General features: G+C 41.4%; 1 protein-coding gene across 5 annotated transcripts in view; it reads right to left on the bottom strand.

The window, feature by feature from the left end:
• The window catches only part of LOC115224812 (RUS family member 1), a 319904-nt gene that overhangs the window by 198103 nt on the left and 104301 nt on the right, over positions 1-17500 (bottom strand). Inside the window, exon 1 of one of the 5 annotated variants that reach the window (XR_005003888.1) lies at positions 3415-4288. The exons of 1 other annotated variant lie outside the window; for it this stretch is intronic. Coding sequence is in view for 3 of the 4 variants with exons in the window: in XM_036513517.1 (XP_036369410.1) it covers positions 3415-4137 (723 nt within the window). In the remaining variant the exon portion in view is untranslated. Of the gene's footprint in view, positions 1-3414; positions 4373-17500 lie in introns of those variants that run through there. 3 more of the 5 variants (XM_036513517.1, XM_036513519.1, XM_036513520.1) reach the window with 3 other exon arrangements.

Genomic DNA, 17500 nt, shown 5'->3' with positions numbered 1-17500 from the left:
TCTGTGTTTGTCCCCCTAGCATTGCTTGACAACAGATGCTGGTGTGTTTACGTCCCCGTCACTTAGCGGTTCGGCAAAAGAGACCGATAGAATAAGTCGATTTGCTCGATTAAAGGTGGTGCTCCAGCATGGCCGCAGTCAAATGACTGAAACAAGTAAAAGAGTAGATACCTGCCACACTAATGTGTGTGTGTGTGTGTGTGTGTGTATTCATTTACTTGTTTCAGTCATTGGACTGTGGCCATGCAGGAACACCACCTTTAGTTGAACAAATTGACCCATGAACTTATTTTTTGTAAGCCTAGTACTTTTTCTATTGGTCTCTTTTGCTGAACCACTAAGTTATGGGGACTTAAACATACCAACATCAGTTGTCAAGCAACGTTGGGGGGGACAAGCACAGACAGACAAATAGATAGATAGATAGATAGATAGATAGATAGATAGATAGATAGATAGATAGATAGATAGATAGATAGATAGATAGACAGATAGATAGATAAATAGACAGACAGACAGACAGATAGATAGATAGATACACGATGGGCTTCTTTCAGTTTCTGCCAACCAAATCCACTCACAAGGCTTTGGTCAGCCCGAAGCTATACTAGGAGACACCTGCCCAAGGTGCCACTCAGTGGGACTGAACCCAGAACCATGTGGTTGGGAAGCAAAATATTTTTCAAAAAATGAAAACGTAAAATCAAATTTTAAAATGATGAAAATAGATAAACTGGTGCAAGTGTTGGCAATCTTTCGGTATTAGTCGACATCATTCATCCACCCGACCTTTCCTCATGACAGGTAACGAGGTCAGGCTGAAAAAGTGGGTGAATGGCGTCGTCTCCTAACACCGACAGTCTGTAGACCAATACCGAAGGAATGCCCAAGTATTGAAGGGGGGGGGTCCAGTATAAAAGAGGGATCATAGTCGCTTCTGTATGCGTGTAATGTTTATGGCAGAAAATAAAATTTTTTTAAAAAGGACAAAATAACTAAATAAACAATAAGAAATATTGCAAATTATAAAAGATGGCATTGCTCCAGTATGGCAAAAGCCCACAGTAACTTTCTTCGTCCTTCTGCTCCTTTATGTTGAGTTACCCCCATCTTTCCTACCGTCTCTACTTCACTGCCTGTGGACCGGACTCTTACACATAACAGTCATCCACACACAGACAGTCTCACGTACAATTATTCATACACGCACACACACACAAATTCATAGATACACACACACACATACATACACCAACACACATTCATAAATCCACACACATACATTCATACACCATACATCATAGATACACACACACACATACACACATACATACACCAACACACATTCATAAATCCACACACATACATTCATACACCATACATCATAGATACACACACACACACACACACATACATACACCAACACACATTCATACATGCACACACATACATGCATACACCATACATCATAGATACACACACACACACATACATACATACACCAACACACATTCATAAATCCACACACATACATTCATACACCATACATCATAATACACACACACACATACACATTCATACATGCACACAAATTCAGACACAAACACACATACAAAGTCTCAGATATACACATTATTTCTCACTCACTCACTCTCTCTCTCTCTCTCTCTCTCTCTCTCTCACACACACACACACACACACACACGTACAAAGCAAATGGGCCTCCGTCGGATTCTGCGATAGGTACTCAGTTGTTTGATCAACCGATTTCCCTCCTCTATTGTTTAGGATTTCCTAGTTCCATGTAGTCCCATGTAGTTTTTAACGTAATTCTCAGGAAGAATCAAGCATCATGCGGCGGGGTACAAGGCCAAACCTTTTCAATTCCAATCCCAATCTATAATCCCTAATCTGGGATGCAGCATGCTGCGACATATTCTCCGGGCTCCAAGTTTGTGGCATCAGCCCCCAAACTCGGGAATCGCTGTCCGTAATGGAAACGAGAGAAAGATAAACAGACACAGGAATCTGACCGGCCGCTATCAGTTTGTACCGATCACCATCGAGACCTCCTCAGGTGTTCGAAGGGCCACCCCCACCCCACGTTGCCAATTTCCTCTGCAAAATTGGAATAACTGTGGCCAGTTTGAGAAATGAGTCCCACAAGGTGGGATGGTCGTTGCAGCGACTGTCGCTGGATATTCTCCGCAACAATACTTTTGCAATCACATCCATGTTCTGGTTTTGTACAACCCGTCAATTCCACCCTGCTTTTTTCCCTTCTTTGTTTCTTCCGTGAGGTAGTTATGGAATTTTTTTCCTCAATAATTTGATTTGTTTTATACCTTTAATGCTTTTTCTTTCTTTCATTTCTTCCTCTAGAAATATATTGAAAGATATTGATAGCAATTCTACTCGATAGTCTGTCACATAATTCCCTCTCACTTCCTAATTTCACATACAAAGTATAATTTGACCAGAGATTATCGTAAAAATGACGCCCAAGATGTCATGCGGTAGGAATGAACTCCTCTCTCTCTCTCTCTCTCTCTCAAACGCACACCGGGAATTATCTGGTGACAAAATACTTGTGAATGGAAATATAAACTGAAGTCATAGCAATAGTGATGATTATGTCGAGGATAAAGATGATGGCAAAAAGGTAGATGAAGAAGAGGGTGATGATAATGACGATGGTTTGTTGGTGTATGTGGTCGAATTCCAGGCCCTGACGGAGAAGACCTACGATGACGATGATGTTGAAAGGGTGAAGAGAATGCAAAGGAGAAGTGATGCCAAATAATACAGTAAAGATATAGAACTGACCAGGGGTCACATCTTGATAGCAACTAGAATAAGGCAATCTTTCGTCTCTAGTAGACCTTTCCGTCGATTTCCGTAAAAAAATTTTTTTTTTTTTTACATATGGGCTTGCGGGAACTTTTGAAGTAATGAGAGCGAAAGAGACTAAGAGAAAGCGATTGTATGACGAGGGAAGTTCTTTTGAAGTTACCGCCCAGGGGAAGCATTGATGTACATGTGTGTGTGTGTGTGTGTTTGATGGGGTGTGGGAGACAGACAGTATGTTGTGTAAGTGAAGTGCTTCTGTTAGTGTGTGTGAAGAAACAGAGTAATGTGTGAAAGAAAGAGATAACTGAAATTTTTTACTCGGTGTATGTGTACATGTATGTATATTACTTCAAAAGTTCCCGCAAGCCCATATGTAAAAAAAAAAATTTTTACGAAAATCGACGGAAAAGTCTACTAGAGACGAAAGATCGCCACTAGAATAATATACTTCCAAAATATTAACGAAAATGACAACGAATTCCGAGGCATCCTCTTTGAAACAATATACAAAGTTTATGGTGCAGAACATTCTCTCTCTCTCTCTCTCTCTCTCTCTCTATTTACCTTGATCCGTATTTGTAATTGTTTCACCTCCACCGAACTCTGTTGTTGGTTGTTCAATGTGATCCGCCGTTTTTTCATGCGACTGTTCCTACTCAAATTGGAGAAAGAATTGGTAAAAGTGTCCCGAATTTGGTTGACTTGTTTCTCCAGTAATTCTGCCTTTTGTAGATTCCGCTGGCATTGTGCGCACATGTAGGAACTTCCCACATCGCAAAGCTTCAAGTCTTCAGCTGCTCCGATAAACGAAGATATCCTTTCGGGAAGCGTGGTGCTTCCCCTTTTCTGCCCCTTAAAAATATTTGTATACGAAGAACCACAGATTTTCAGATTGTTTTCGCAGATCAAACAAAAAATCTCCTCGCACTTGGACACCACATGAACGGGTTTATCGTATTTTTTGGGCATCTCTGGAGAACCAGTTTGACTGGTTTCCGAGGAGTTCGAAAATAAACTTGATCCGGAAGATCTCTGCTGCCGGGACCCTTCCGAGGGACTCACAGACTCTGTTAATTCCCAGCTATCCGTAAACTCGGAATTTTCCGACGAATTGTTGGCTTCAGGTTCTTCTTGGTCGTTTTTGAATTTCAATTCGTTGGTCTTCAAATTTCCTTTCGATGTTGAACTTTCGAGTTCGACTGCTTGCTCGGAGACTGCAGGAATTGGGTCAGCTTTTTCAAGATGCTCGGGGACTTCGTGCAGAACAGAGAGCGGGCTGGTTTCCATTGTTCAAAGCTACAAATTCCGACTAAAGAATATGCGTTTAGGGCAAAGGCAATCCAAACAGAAAGCCGTTATATCCGTTCTTTTCAGATCAACATCAGAACCGAAATAAACTGTATACATGGCTACCTAGTCGCAACAACTCAGTAACAACAAACTTATTATTATTATTATTATTATTATATTTCTGTTTTAATCCAATTGTAACGTAGATTATTTGTATTTCTCTGTCTCTCTAACTGCTTCTATTGCTCACCCTCTCTTTCACTTTCAAGATCGTTATTTTTTTTTTTAAATATATTTAAGAGTAAATAATTATTGAATTATTATTTTCCAGTTGTTTCATCCCATCATCACCTTGAAGTCAGCTTTATGAAGGAAGGAATAAAAAATCTATGCGGCGCGTGTTGCTGTTCATTAGATGTTAAACGGAGCGAATACTGAGAGAGAGAGATGAACTCTCAATACGTCCCACATCGATATATCCAAAATCCAAACACAACCCTGAGTTCTTTGCAAGAAATAAAACAACAATAACGAAAGATGTATGTGTGTGTAAAGAGAGAGAAAAACTATGAGAGAAAGAGTGGGAAAACAGAGAGAAAGAGCGGGAAATTATGAAAGAGAGAGAGAGAGGGCATACATACGTATGTATGTATGTATGTATATTCTATTATATTATAAAGACAGAAAAACTATGGAAAAAGAAAGAGAGAGAGAAGGAGTGTGTGAGAAAGAAAAGAATGATCAACGATAGTAATTAGCTGATTCTTTAAGGGGATTAACATTTACAGATTAAAAACGACACAAACCACTAAAGGATTAACCTTGCACATACACCATATCTGGTATTTTCTCGTCGAGGTGTAAAAGGCTAAGTTGCTCGTTTTTATCCGATCCTCTCGTTAGAGTTGCCAAAGAGAAAACAAGATTTGCAAACTGTTTGGTTGGTGCTTTTATTAAGTCCTCGTTGTTTAAAGTGCTGCAAAGAGCCAAGCTCTGATTGTGTTGAGTCAACAGGGAAAAACCGAACCACATCGACATGATAGTGGAAGCACTCCGTCGGTTACGACGACGTGGGTTCCGGTTGATCCGAATCAACGGAACAGCCTGCTCGTGAAATTAACGTGTAAGTGGCTGAGCACTCCACAGACACGTGTACCCTTAACGTAGTTCTCGGGGATATTCAGCGTGACACAGAGAGTGACAAGGCCGGCCCTTTGAAATACAGGTACAACAGAAACAGAAGTAAGAGTGAGAGAAAGTTGTGGTGAAAGAGTACAGCAGGGATCACCACCATCCCCTGCCGGAGCCTCGTGGAGCTTTAGGTATTTTCGCTCAATAAACACTCACAACGCCCGGTCTGGGAATCGAAACCGCGATCCTATGACCGTGAGTCCGCTGCCATAACCACTGGGCCATTGCGCCTCCACACATCGACATGATAACGCTTCTGTCCACTAGCGTAGCTGGGGGTAGAGGTCCGCTCCAGACGGTACTTTTAAAGGGGGGTACCACTTTTGGGTTTGCTGTACGCAATATGTGCTTTTTGTAAGGTCCGGAGGGCGACAAACGGAAGGTCCACCCCGGTTAGCACACACTCTAGCTACGCTAGTGATTGTGTCTTTTATTCAGTCATTAGACTGCGGCCATGCTGGGGCACCGCCTTGAATAAATCAACCCCCAGTACTTATTAATCTTTTTTAAAGATAGGTACTTGTGTTGGTCTCTTTTGTTGGACAGCTAGGTTGCATGGACGTAAACACACCAGCACCGGTTGTCAAACAGTGGCAGAGAGCAAACACAGTCCCCAGTAGAATTTGAACTCAGAACGTAAAGACGGACGAAATGCCACGAAGCATTTCATCCGGGGGGTGCTAATGATTCTGCCAGCCCGCCGTCTTAATAATAATAATAATAATAATAATAACAATAATGGTTTCAAATTTTGCCACAAGGGCAGCAATTTGGGGGAAGGGGATGTGTCGATTACATCGACACCCAGCATTCAACTGGTACTTAATTTATTGTCCCAGAAAGGATGAAAGGCAAAATAGACTTCGGCAACATTTGAACCCAGATCGTAAAGACAGATGAAATGGCACACGGCATTTCATCTAGCGTTCTGATGATTCTGCCAGCTTACCACCTGAATAATAATAATAATAAAAATAATAATAATAATAATGATAATAGTAGTAGTAGTAGTAGTAGTAATAATAAAGATCAGGATCAGATTAAGTTAAAATATCAGTATGATGGTGAAACTAGTAGCTCAGAGTCCATTTTGAAGTCTTCTGGTTGGTTACTTCTTAAACCTAAAACATTCCACTTATGTAAATCCATCACCAGAAAATGATGATGATGATGATGATGATGATGGTGATGATGATAGTGATGATGATGATTATAATGATAATGATGATGATGATGATTATAATGATAATGAGGATGATGATGATGATTATAATGATAATGAGGATGATGATAGTGATGAAGATGATAATGATGAAGATAGTGATGATGATGAGGATGATGATAATGAGGATGATGATAATGATAATGAGGATGATGATAATGATGATGATGATGATGATGATGATTATAATGATGATAATGAGGATGACAATGATGATGATTATAATGATGATGATAATATTAATAAAGGTCAGGATCAGATTAAGTCCCTCTTCAGCCATTTGTGGCCAGCTGAGCTCTAATAATCTCCTCCTAACTGATTATCGGTTTAATATCGATTATTTATGGTGTGGTGGTGGTTTGTAGTGATGATGGCGGGGGGGGGGGTGATAATGGTCAGAGAGAGAGAGAGAGAGAGGGAGAGAGGGAAAGAGGTGTTAATAAGTAAGAAAGGTTTGTTTGCACCACGCCTATATATGTACCTGTATATGTGTGTGTGTATACGTATATGCGTACATATATATAATATATATGTATGTATTTATGTGTATGCGCATCTATTTATGTGTGTGTGTGGGGGGAGCCATCCGATTAAACAATAAGAAGCCGGAGTTGCACTAGAAATGACCTCAAAACTATTTAATTTGGGTTCACAGCAAGAAATGTCTATTTTTAGCCAAAGTAGTTTTCCAGATTCATAACCTGATGTTATTTTTATCACGATTTATCATCATTATCATCATCATCATCGTTTAGCGTCCGTTTTCCATGCCAGCATGGGTTGGACGGTTCAACTGGGGTCTGTGAAGCCAGAAGGCTTCATCAGGCCTAGTCAGATCTGACAGTGTTTCTACGGCTGGATGCCCTTCCTAACGCCAACCACTCCGTGAGTGTAGTGGGTGCTTTTTACATGCCAGGCAGAGCTGGCAAACGGCCACGAACGGATGGTGCTTTTTACGTGCCACCGGTACGAGGCCAGTCGGGGCGGCGCTGGCAACGGTCACGAACAGATGGTTCTCTCACATGCCACTGGCACTGGTAACACATCTGCAATTTCCATTGATCGATTTCGATTCTGATCCTCACTTGCCTCAACAGGTCTTCACAAGTAGAGTTTTGTGTCCCAAGAACGGAAGGTATGCATACGTAGGCTGGCTCCATCCCATGTAGAAGGCCACGGGTTATGAGTTATAAAAAACCTTTGATCCATTGATCTTTGCTGGATCAAGTCTCAGGTATACTCACCCACCACTCTGTATTAATGAAAAGAAAAAAATTCAACAAAAACATTAAAACTAACAGTACCCATTAAAAATCCCATGGTTATTTTGAAAACCATAACACTGTTGAAAGTTTACCGGGAACTATGAAATAAATAGGTACCAGTTGTGTCCTGGTGTCGATGGAATCAACTTAAATACTCCTGAATAAGAGTACAAAGATAACTGCATTCTTCTGGCAAACCATGTGAAGCCAGTGTGACAGAGTAGGCTCATTAAACCAGTTTGATCTCAAGCTGGAATTCATGGCCTCAACATTGGTGAGGAGAACATGCTGAGGCCTTTGTCTTGCAGTGGCTGGACATGGGCAATCCAATATATATATAATGCAAAATGGGACAAGACAGCAAAACATCCGGACAGCTAGGTGATACAATAAAGGGACAACAAAACATCCAGATAGATGATACAAAGAAAACAAGGTTGGGACATTCGAAGTTTTCTATCTTCAATCAAGAACCAGATTATCCTCGCAATTTCAGCTGATTATTCTTGAGATTGCTAAATTAATATATATATATATATATATATACGTTTAAATATTTGTTGTGAAGATTTTTTATGTGAAGTCGTGTGTTGAAACAGATATTGTTATATTTCGAAATGGTCATTTTGCCAGTTTAGCCAATACAAATTACATGAACATATATAAACAGAAGATACAAATATTACAGGCATCCCCCACATACACTAAATAAACATAAACGCACATAGAGATATAAGCATGCACAAATGAAGACATACAATAGAAATACAAAATGGATGACGGTTAGTAAGGAGAGACACAAACAAATAAGAAAGAAGAAAACAAAGGACCACTGATGCGGTCACAGGAGTGTGACGAAAGAACTCTGGCCGAAATAAGATTAAGATTAATGTAAAAAATAAATAACACTGAAGCAAAGTAACACCAAATATATAGTGTGTGTGTTTTTATTGGCTAAACTGGCAAAATGACCATTCCGAAATATAACAATATATATATATATATATATATATATATATATATATATATATATATATATATATATATACTTCTGAGTAAGAGTATAAAAACTGCACCCCTCTGCCAAACCACGTCAAGCTAGTGAGCTGCAAGATGCAGGAGGAAAGGTGAGAGAAAGCTGTGGCTAAAGAGTCAGCAGAAGATCACCATTACCTTCTGCCGGAGCCGTGTGAAGCTTAGGTGTTTCATTCATTCATAAACACACACATCGCCTGGTCTGAGATTCGAACCTGCAATCCCTCAACAGCAAATCCGCTGCTCTAACCACTAAGCCACGTGCCTCCACAACTTCAGTATTACAAGAGTGGAATTTACACCCTCTCAAGAATCTGACAAGTTTTTGAAACAACTCTGAAATTTCCAAAGACAGTTCCAGCACAAATGGTTTGTTTCATGAATATAAAGCTACAAATATATGAAGGATGGGGTGGATAATGCCAAGTTAGGAGTTGAATATATGGAAGGATGGGATTTTGTGTAAGGAATTAGGGGTTGGATATATATGTGTGTGTGTGTGTGTGTGGTATAGTTGTAAGGAGAGAGTTCGTGGGAGAGCATGATGAGTGGAAATGATGTGGAGAGTGAAGAATTTAATATTTTGGGCTTTTTTTTTCTTCTGAAGTCAAAGTGCACAGCTTAGTGGTTAAGGTGCTGGCTTGGAATATGGTTTTGATTCCTGGACCAGGCAATGCATTGTATTCTTGAGCAAAACACTCCATTTCACACTTGCTCCAGTTCATTCAACTGGCAAAAAGAGTAATTCTGCAAAGGACCAGTGTCCCATCCCAGGGAAGAATATATTTGCCACGAAAAAACCGGAAAACCAGCCCTATGAGTCCACATGACTCAGAAAGGAGCTTTATTCCTTTTTTTAATCTCTCCCTTGAGTCACTTCTATGGCCACCCACTCCAGTTACGCACTGGGGTCGATGTAATCAACTTAATCCGTTTGTCTGTCCTTGTTTGTCCTCTCTATATTTATCCCCCTTTGAGCAATAAAGAATTATATATCGTTGATGACATGAAAAAGAAAGTACCCCCTACTCTCTACAGGGGTTGGTGTAAACAAGGGCGTCCGGCTACAGAAACTTGACAAACCTGAATCTGGAGCAAGACAGCATGCACAGACACAAGGGATTGCGTAGAACATATTTTTCCAGATGTTACAGATGTCAACTTACAGATGTTAACTTACAGATGTTAAATTATATACATAGAGTAATCCTCCGATCCATTGATTGGATCAACTGGAACACCCAGTGTTGTAATTATTGGAATTCTGGGAGACATATGATAAGGGTGGGTAAGAATGAATGGGGGCAGAAAGGAAGATAATGCTGGTGGTGACGAGGTGCCAGAGCATCCCCTCAAGATTCAAGAAGGTGACTACAAGAGAACGTGGGGACAAAGGATCAGGAAGGCTGGATGTTACATTCCAAAGTCCCCTGCGACACACGAAAATCCGCGAAATAGAAACAGGACTATACTGTATATTTTTGGAAGGTGCAGAATGTTTGGGCAGCATTGTAGGGGCTAATTGCTTCACCACTCACTGGATTTAAAAATAGGAGTTAAAATGCTTTTCCTACCATTAAGAACTTTTATTAATTAATTAATTGATTAATTAATTAATTTTACACTTTTATTCATCATCATCATCATCATCGTTTAACGTCCGTTTTCCATGCTAACATGGGTTGGACGGTTCGACTGGGGTCTGGGAAGCTAGGAGGCTGCACCAGGCTCCGGTCTTATCTGGCAGGATGCCCTTCCTAACACCAACGACTCCGTGAGTTTAGTGGGTGCTTCTTACGTGCCACTGGCACAGGTGCCAGGGGAGGCTGGCAACAGCCACAATCGGTTGGTGCTTTTTACGTGCCACTGACACAGGGATCACAACTACAATTTCTCAATAGGTCACCTCAAGCACAGGGTCGAAACAGTGTTTCTTTACTTGCCACCTGCACATGTATAATGAGAATCTTTCCAGATAAGCGCAGAGAGGAGGAAGCGAGAGTGCTTTTTCCAGTTTAAAAATTTCAAAACTGAAAGAGTACCTCATTAAGAGCAGTTATTGGAAAATGGGAAAAGAAACAGAACAAGTCTTCCTGCAAAGCACCATTGTCCACATTGTGATTACTCAGCTCGATGACGGACTGGTTTAATAAGTCATGTTTGTATCCTGATTGCTTTTTCATGGCCTGAGGACTCACGTGAGGAGTAACCAGGTGAATTGCAAATATTAGTGAATAGCAGTCACAGTAGTGTGAATGAGTTGTTGATTGTCTGTCTGTGTGTCACTATTGTTTTCTGGTTGGACCATCTTGTTTAGTTTTTATGTTGTCATAAACTGATACTCTCTTTACTCTTTTACTTGTTTCAGTCATTTGACTGCAGCCATGCTGGAGCACCGCCTTTAGTCGAGCAAATCGACTCCGGGACTTATTCTTTGTAAGCCCAGTACTTATTCTATTGGTCTCTTTAGCCGAACCGCTAAGTGACGGTGACGTAAACACATCAGCATCGGTTGTCAAGCAATGCTAGGGGGACAAACACAGACACACAAACACGCACACACATATATATATATACATATATACGACAGGCTTCTTTAAGTTTCCGTCTACCAAATCCACTCACAAGGCATTGGTCGGCCCGGGGCTATAGCAGAAGACACTTGCCCAAGGTGCCACGCAGTGGGACTGAACCCGGAACCATGTGGTTGGTTAGCAAGCTACTTACCACACAGCCACTCCTGCGCCTTATTGGATTTTCTTCTTTTGTCTTCTCACTGAACACTCATACCTCGTCCTCAATGGGAGAGTCCGCCACACATATACACCGGGGGGAGGGGGTGAAAACTTCCTGGCTTTGGGTAAAAAAAAAATACACGAAGATCAGTTAATTATGATTTTATTCAACATTTTATTCCCCTTTCAGATTCACACAGTTATTGCAACAGTCTTTCAGTTTTTCTAAGCCCTGTAAAAGAACTCAGAAGATTGGGCCTCCAACCAGGCCTTTAGCGACACCCTTAAAGCCAGGAACTTTTCAGCAGCCACTCTCTCTCGCACACACACACCCTCTCTCTCTCTCTGTCTCTCTCACACACACACACACTCTCTCTGTCACTCACTCACACACACACACACTCTCCTTCTCTCTCGCACACACACACACACTCTCTCTCTCTCTCACACACACACTCTCTCTCTCTGTCACTCACTCACACACACACCCTCTCTATCTCTCTCTCGCACGCACACACACACACACACACACACACTCACTCTGTCACACACACACACACTCTCTCTCTCCCTCCGTCACTCACTCTCACACACACACTCTCTCTCTCTCACTCAATCACACACACACACACTCTCACTCACACACACGTTGTCAGTGACTTGGAACATTGCATGCCGGAACTTCGAAGTCCCTATCAACCTTTTCCTCGTAAAAACTATGTTCTCTAGTAAAAGGTACTGTGTAGTCTTTCAATTTGATGTAAAATTGTCTTTATACATAATTTCACACACTCACACACAGAAATTCAAATATATAATTTTACTCGTCCATTTACATATCTCTTGCCAGTGCAACGTGGGTGTCAGTTGCAGCCAATTGTGCTTCTTTCGGCCGTTAAAAGAACATTCCAATCTGCAAGCCTCCCACAGCAGTTTCTACGCATCCCACATTTTGACGTTGCGGTAACAGAATTTTAAAACAATCGAAGACAAGGGAAATAACTAGCAATACATTAAAAAGTGTCTATTTAGAGTCTTCTCCCTTAGATATTTTAATACCAAAAAATTTCAGCAGAATTATTGAACGGTGTCTGCCAAAACAACAATTACTGGATTGTGGATGGAAGCATTCCATCGGTTACGACGATGAGGGTTCCGGTTGATCCGAACCAACGGAACAGCCTGCTCGTGAAATTAACGTGTAAGTGGCTGAGCACTCCACAGACACGTGTACCCTTAACGTAGTTCTCGGGGATATTCAGCGTGACACAGAGAGTGACAAGGCTGGCCCTTTGAAATACAAGTACAACAGAAACAGGAAGTAAGAGTGAGAGAAAGTTGTGGTGAAAGAGTACAGCAGGGATCACCACCATCCCCTGCCGGAGCCTCGTGGAGCTCTTTAGGTGTTTTCGCTTAATAAACACTCACAACGCCCGGTCTGGGAATCGAAACTGCGATCCTATGACCGCGAGTCAGCTGCCCTAACCACTGGACCATTGCGCCTCCTTTACTTGATTACATCGACTCCCGCACTTGACTGGCACTTTATTTTATCGACCCCGAAAAAAGGAAAGGCAAAGTTGATCTAGGTGGGATTTGAACTCAGAATGTGAAAAAGCAAACGTTTTTGACTGAAAATTACACCAACGTACTTTTACAGGAAAAAAAAAGAAAGAAAAAAAACCGTTAAAAGTATAAAATAGTGGTTTTCAACCAAGGTGCATATGACCTTTGCAGGTCCACAGAAGATTTTGTTATTCAAATTTTTCGACAATAAATTAATTATATTTCAACAAGACACAAAATATTTTAGCAATTTTATTTTATACAATTCCTAATTTTTTTCTTAATATCGAGACATCTGTTTCTTTATTACCCACAAGGGGCTAAACATAGAGGGGACAAACGGATTAAGTCGATTACATCGACCCCAGTTTGTAACTGGTACTTAATTTATCGACCCTCGAAAGGATGAAAGCCAAAGTCGACCTCGGCGGAATTTGAACTTAGAACATAACGGCAGACGATATACGACTACGCATTTCGCCCACCGTGCTAACAATTCTGCCAGCTCGCCGCCTTCATTAATATCGAGACATCATCCAGTCCGGCTAATTACCCGGGCCAGCTTGGCAACCTCTCTTTATCCCTCCTGATCTTCCATCAGTGTTTTTAGGTCTTTAACTTGACTACTGCCCACAAGGGGCTACACAGAGAGGGGACAAACAAGGACAGACAAACGGATTACGTCGACCTTGGCGGAATTTGAACATAGAACGTAAAGACGTGGGTAGTAAAGAAATACCTATTTCTTTATTACCCACAAGGGGCTAAAAACAGAGAGGACAAACAAGGACAGACAAACGGATTAAGTCGATTATATCGACCCCAGTGCGTAACTGGTACTTATTTAATCGATCCCGAAAGGATGAAAGGCAAAGTCGACCTCGGCGGAATTTGAACTCACAACGTAAAAACAGACGAAATACCTATTTCTTTACTACCCACAAGGGGCTAAACACAGAGGAGACAAACAAGGACAGAGATAGGTATTAAGTCGATTATATCGACCCCAGTGCGTAACTGGTACTTAATTTATCGACCCCGAAAGGATGAAAGGTAAAGTCGACCTCGGCGGAATTTGAACTCAGAACGTAGCGGCAGACGAAATGCCGCTAAGCATTTCGCCCGGCGTGCTAACGTTTCTGCCAGCTCGTCGCCTTCATGTTGTATATACGTCTTCTGTGGTCCTCCAGCCGCTGTGGTACCATGATTTGGTGTCCACAGCAGCACATTACTCATAAGTTCTTCTTTACTTCTCCAGCAAGGGCCAGAAAACCTCAATCTCCGCTTTTAGATGGTTGATGAGGAAGTTGGTACATTCCCATATAACCGTTGTTTTGTTGGGTGCTCACTCCAAGAGATTACCTGGTTACCTGCATGGGGAGTAGCATAGCAGGTGTAAAACCTTGGCGGAATAACTGTCAACCTAGTCAACGGCAAGGTGCTGGGCAGAGGGTTCCAAAACGGATCAATGGCCAGGGGCAACCAGTTCAGTCAGAGAAATACTGCGCTCATCAATAGACGTGGCTCACACTGATGATTATGGATGGATGGAAGCACTCCGTCGGTTACGACGACGAGGGTTCCGGTTGATCCGAATCAACGGAACAGCCTGCTCGTGAAATTAACGTGTAAGTGGCTGAGCACTCCACAGACACGTGTACCCTAACGTAGTTCTCGGGGATATTCAGCGTGACACAGAGAGTGACAAGGCCGGCCCTTTGAAATACAGTTACAACTGATGATTATACTGAGCTATCGAAAGACTAATCAATTCCTAATAATATCTTTATATATAAAAGTAAGGTTGTGTGTCTGTCTCCTACGATTTAGATTCCTAACTACTCCCACATTTTGCGGTGCAGTTTAACCAAAACCGGGTATCTTATAGTCGTGATTCATATCGAGCCCTTCTGGGTATTAGCGCGCGTCTACGATGAGTCTACGATTTAAAAAAAAATTTACCATCAATTTTCCCCATTTTTAATGCATTTTTATGCTATTATATAAGGGAAGTAACTCTCTAAAAATGCTTATATAGTTATTTCCCTTACAAACCCGAGCAACGCCGGGCGATACTGCTAGTTTACTTATAAAAATACAATAGGATTTTTTAAAACATTGAACGGCTATGAAGATCCAGAAGATATGGCGGCGAGCTGGCAGAAACGCCGGGCGAAATGCTTTGCCTTCCATCCTTCGGGGTCGATAAATCAAGTACCAGTTTATGTTACTTATGAGGTATTCTATATTTTTCATCTTGAGTGTAGTTGGGTCTCAAGGGGGTGGTACAAACCTAGCAATAGGCGTTTTGTAGTGAAAACAAAATTTCCATTCAAATGGCAATTCCTGGACGATTTCTGACCATTTTAAGTCGTAGTGGAAACGCGACCTATGTTGCAAATAGACATATGGATATTGTATAAATTTTATGATTGAGAAATTTATTATATTTTGTACGGAGGCGCAATGGCCCAGTGGTTAGGGCAGCGGACTCGCGGTCATAGGATCGCGGTTTCGATTCCTAGACCGGGCGTTGTGAGTGTTTATTGAGCGAAAACACCTAAAAGCTCCACGAGGATCCGGCAGGGGATGGTGGTGATCCCTGCTGTACTCTTTCACCACAACTTTCTCTCACTCTTACTTCCTGTTTCTGTTGTACCTGTATTTCAAAGGGCCAGCCTTGTCACACTCTGTGTCATGCTGAATCTCTTCGAGGGTACACGTATCTGTGGAGTGTTCAGCCACTTGCACGTTAATTCCACGAGCAAGCTGTTCCGTTGATCGTATCAGCTGGGACCCTCATCGTCGTAACCGACGGAGTGCTCCTAAGGTAGCACACACACACACACACACACACCACACACAAGAGAGACCTCAATAACAAAAACCAAAATAGAGACAGTAGACAAACACAATCTTCCACGACTAAAAGATAAGGTTACACACAAGCGCAGCTGCGCGCTTGTGTACGTCATAGGCAAGGAGGTGCAGCTGGTTGTGTCGAAGAAATTCACACAAAACTGGTGGTGATAATAGTAATAATAGTTTCAGAATTTTGACACAAGGCCAGCAATTTTGGAGGAGGGGATAAGTCGATTACATCGCCATCAGTGTTCAATTGGTACTTGTTTTATCGATCCCAAAAGGATGAAAAGCAAAGTCGGCCTCGGCGGAATTTGAACTCAGAACGTAGCGGCAGACGATATAGCTATTTCTTTACTACCCACAGGGGGCTAAACATAGAGGGGACAAAGGACAGACAAAGGGATTAAGTTGATTATATCGATCCCAGTGCATAACTGGTACTTATTTAATCGACCCGAAAGGATGAAAGGCAAAGTCGGCATCGGCGGAATTTGAACTCAGAACGTAAAGACGGACGAAATACCTATTTCTTTACTACCCACAAGGGGCTAAACACAGAGAGGACAAACAAGGACAGACAAACGGATAAAGTCGATTACATCGACCCCAGTGCGTAACTGGTACATCCGAAAAGATGAAAGACAAAGTCGACTTCAGCGTTATTTGAACTCAGAACGTAGCGGCAGACGAAATACCGCTAAGCATTTCGCCCGGCGTGCTAACGATTCTGCCAGCTCGCCGCCTAAATAATAATAAATTTCTTTTCTAGATACAAAGACGTACAAAGGTAGAAGCAATAATATATTAAAGTAAATATGTAGGAGCCAGTAGGGTCAGAGACATATACTGACCAATACCACAAGTAAGCAGTAAGAGAGCCAGAAAAAAAAAGCAATTTATTGCCAGTACAGAACTATATTTAATTTTTAATGCGAGGTGTGGAATGCGTGATGTATAAGAAATGTGTGTATATAAAGCTGTATATAACAGAGGGATATTTAGAGCAGAAAACTAAGGCAAACGTAACAGGAGGGGAAAGAAAGCCTTCGATGGGTGACTAAATATAATAGAATGTATAATATTGAAAGAGACGGGATGTCTGTTGTAATGTTTTGTGTCTTATATAATACATAGGCGGAGGGAAAGAATACGCATACCACCCGTTTTCGGCGCGACAAAAACCCAGACCCTAAACATCCGGTGTGCGTATTCTTTACGGTCGCCAATATGTTTGACATAATATAGAATACATAAAGACATAAATACGTATAGCTTTTTATATTTTACTAGCAGTATCACCCGGCGTTGCTCGGGTTTGTTTTCTTTTCGACCCTTTAGAATTGGAATTTTTGAAAAGTAAAAATATTTGCATTATGTAGCTTGTTATTCTCTTTAAGTGAACATTTTTCTGGTTGAAATACACCGAAAAATGGCGACTCAGCAGTAAAAAAAATCGTAAAAAATAGGGATTTTCATAGAAA

Source organism: Octopus sinensis, linkage group LG26 (assembly GCF_006345805.1).
Source record: "Octopus sinensis linkage group LG26, ASM634580v1, whole genome shotgun sequence".
Taxonomy (NCBI): Eukaryota; Metazoa; Mollusca; class Cephalopoda; order Octopoda; family Octopodidae; genus Octopus; species Octopus sinensis.
This window is presented reverse-complemented; position numbering and strand designations above follow the sequence as displayed.